The sequence below is a fragment of the Sander lucioperca genome, chromosome 1, assembly GCF_008315115.2.
Source record: "Sander lucioperca isolate FBNREF2018 chromosome 1, SLUC_FBN_1.2, whole genome shotgun sequence".
NCBI classification, from domain to species: Eukaryota; Metazoa; Chordata; class Actinopteri; order Perciformes; family Percidae; genus Sander; species Sander lucioperca.
The window spans coordinates 6,170,633-6,174,239 of record NC_050173.1 but is presented as its reverse complement, the minus strand read 5'-3'; the positions used below and the strand labels follow the sequence as shown (position 1 = coordinate 6,174,239).

The following is a 3,607-nucleotide window of genomic DNA, read 5'->3' as shown; positions in this document are numbered from 1 at the left end:
AATGGGACGGTTGGGTTTAGGTAAAGAAGAACGGGACGGTTGGGTTCAAAACTTTTGGCTCAAAACTCAAATGCTTAAAAACCAAAACGTAGCAGTGGAGATGTAGCCTGAGAATAATATATGCACACTATTATTTCACTATTATTCTGAATATGACAGTATTCTGAGTTTGATACGGGTCATGTAAACAGCTAACAGCAAAGTTATTGTCATAAAAAGATGATCATTTATGGCAAAAATTAACTGACTAACATATATTTACAGTTGGTGTTGTTGCTCATTTACTGAAATACAAACGGAGCTTCAGGCTTTACAGTTTATCTTCACGTTAGCACTCGTTGCCACAGTGCAGACTTCTCAGATTTTATCTACTACTGTGAAATTTCCAGTTACACACCAACGCTGCACGGTGGTTTCAGAGCATCCTCGTTTGATTCTGTGCGCTCGTTAGCTTTGGAGAGCTTCACGGCAACGTGAATGTTGTCTGAAACCAACGTTACCAAAGGATTTCACCCAAAAAAAAGACAGTTAAAGCCAGTTTAGCCTCCCAGGAGATTTGTGGTTTTGATAAACATATTATGTAGTTACAGCTTCTTAACCCTCATGTTGTCTTCGGGTCAAATTTGACCCCGTTTAAAAAAAAAAATTATATGAAAGTATGGGACGTCGAAAAAACAAAAACTGACAAAAACGTCAGAAAAAGTGATAAAAATGTCAGAAAAAGTGACAAAAATGTCACAAAAAGTGATAAAAATGTTGAAGAAAGTGACCAAAACATTGGAAAAAAACCCCACAAAAACGTCAATTAAAAAACTTTTAAAAAACGGACATAGCGTTGGGAAAAGCAACAAAAAAGATGAAAAAAATGATGAAAAAACATCAGAAAAAGCACCCAAAACGTCAAAAAAAACTAATTAAAAAACTTTTAAAAAAGCGACTAAAACATTGAGATAGGGACAACAAAAGTGAGTTTTTCATTGTTGATGGGGAGACAACACAAGGGTTTTAAAGAGACTGCCTGTCAGGAGCGCTTCAGTATTCATTTTCTTTATATTTTCTAACAATGCGACCAACACTGAGGTCATAATCACTCGATAGCTGCACATTATTTTCACAACTAAAGTTATTATGATAAATCAACTGACACTTGATTGAGTCTACTGCTACTTACTGTACATATACAGTCACATCTGCACAGAAATTTACCAACTTCTGTTAAAAAGTTATGTTTTGTTCAACTCTGAAGCTTATCCACACTGAGAAATTGTCTACTTTTTTAATCTATGCAAAAAACTCCTATTTTAAATCTATGAATTACTTCATATATCTTGCGTTTTAAGTACAAAAAAGTATGTTTTAGTTGCTGAATATTAACCGTGTGAACTCTGTAAGTGATAGGTGCTCGGTCAGCAGGACGGAAATGTGATTCCAACTGGACCAAAACGTGAGGCGATCCAGGTCTTCCTCCCACGTGTGCAGGCTGTAAACGTTAAAACCTTCAGTCTCCGAGTCGTTCTGCCGCCCGTCAGCTATATGAGTGAAACCACAGCCAGCCGCTGGCACCAAAGTGGCCGCCGACGTGCAGCGGGGAGAAGGTTAAAGGCAGGATGCTGGCGGGTCGGTCAGTGTCCTCCGCCTCTGGAGGAAGGACTCTCTGAACGTCCGTCCTTAGAGCCAGCGGCACACTTTTTCTGCTTCTGCTTGGACTTCCTCAGCATCCTGACCTACAGACACAGCAGAGAAACACACGTAGTATAAGAACAGATAGACTACAGGCAGGGTAGTCAAAGTGACCATTGCTACTTCACCAATAGACCATTATATACCTAAATTATAATTATTTTAAGCTAAGTAAAGTGCTGTAACGTGAACACATAGTGCCAGAGAAAGAGATAAAATCCGAGCAGCAGTTGCTGGTTGTATTTAGCTGCTACAGAGCTCCGGGATGCCGGCTACCAGCAGCAGTTGTTAAGCCGCCGATAGGTGACTGTGAGCCGGCTACCAGCAGCAGTTGTTAAGCCGCCGATAGGTGACTGTGAGCCGGCTACCAGCAGCAGTTGTTTAGCCGCCGATAGGTGACTGTGAGCCGGCTACAGACGCCGCCAGATGACGGTCCTTTCAGGGGCCGTGGTGGTGGAGTTTAGACCAAAATGACTTGTGAAGTTTAGGAAAAAGATGGTGATTTGGATTAAAACACTCCCGTGGAACGAACAAGTGTTTCCTGGGTGAAAGTATTTAGTTTTCACTGAAGTGAACTCCACTCTCTGGCTTGAACGCACTGTGTTGTATGTTGAAATCACGTTGTGCTATATTATATGAGATTATTTTCCTTTGGATATTGAAGTGCATAAGTGGCAGCATGGTGGCCCAGTGGTTAGCACTGTGGCCTCACAGCAAGAAGGTTCTAGGTTTGAATCCAGGTCGTTCCGGGCCTTTCTGTGTGGAGTTTGTATGTTCTCCTCGTGTTTGCGTGGGTTTCCTCTGGGTGCTCCGGTTTCCCCCACCATCAAAAAACATGCACTAGGTTCTCCAGTCAGTTCCCTTGAGCAAGGCACTGGCTCAGATCTGGAGTTGGTCCATGGGCGCTGTAAATGGCTGCCCACTGCTCCCTTGAGGGATGGGTTAAATGCAGAGAATGAATTTATATATATATATATATATATATCCATCCATCTTCGTCCGCTTATCCGGTGTCTGGTCACGGGGGGAGCAGCTCCAGCAGGGGACCCCACACTTCCCTTTCCCGAGCCAGATCAACCAGCTCCGACTGGGGGATCCTGAGGCGTTCCCAGGCCAGGTTGGAGATATAATCCCTCCACCTAGTCCTGGGTCTTCCCCGAGGCCTCCTCCCAGCTGGACGTGCCTGGAACACCTCCCTAGGGAGGCGCCCAGGGGGCATCCTTACCAGATGCCCGAACCACCTCAACTGGCTCCTTTCGACGCGAAGGAGCAGCGGCTCTACTCCGAGCTCCTCACGGATGACTGAGCTTCTCACCCTATCTCTAAGGGAGACGCCCGCCACCCTCCTGAGGAAACCCATTTCGGCCGCTTGTACCCTGGATCTCGTTCTTTCGGTCATGACTATATATATATATATTAATGTATGTGTATGTAACAATACATAAGTACCTTTACTTTACCTTATTGGCATGTCTGGCCGAGTGGCACTACTGTTTATCCATGGTGGTATTTCATTCTTGCTTGTTTTGTTTTGTTCTGGAGGCGGAGGCAGGACTTCAGGAGTGGAGTAGGGAGGGGGTCAAGGGAGCAGGTAGTGGGTTTGGAAGAGCTAAAGAGTTTGGAGATTTCAGGACGGCATAACCGGGTCAAACTGGGAGAGGAGGCATTCTGGAGGAGGGGTCGGGAGGTCAGGAGAGATGGGGAGAAGAGGGGTCATGGTAGGTGCTGGAGATACTGGGAGGTCAGATACAGGGGATAGAGATTGATAAATGATGTTGATTTTGTCAGCGAAAAAGTGGAGGAATGAGTTGCAGAGATCCGGAGTAGAGGTAGGGAGGGCGTTGGTCCGAGGCTTGAGGAGGTTGTTCATTTTGGAGAAGAGGGTTCTGGGGTTTTGGCAGGGGTCGGTGAGGATGGTAGCCTGGTT

The 3,607-nt window shown here is 44.9% G+C and overlaps 1 protein-coding gene across 1 annotated transcript in view; it reads right to left on the bottom strand.

Annotated features, from left to right (window-relative positions):
• Positions 1-923: 923 nt before the first annotated feature.
• LOC116058051 (diacylglycerol kinase theta) overlaps positions 924-3,607 on the bottom strand; it is a 51,953-nt gene continuing 49,269 nt past the window's right edge. Inside the window, exon 23 of the mRNA XM_031310657.2 lies at positions 924-1,724. Coding sequence (XP_031166517.1) covers positions 1,623-1,724 — 102 coding nt within the window. The 3' untranslated portion in view covers positions 924-1,622. The remainder of the gene's footprint in view (positions 1,725-3,607) is intronic.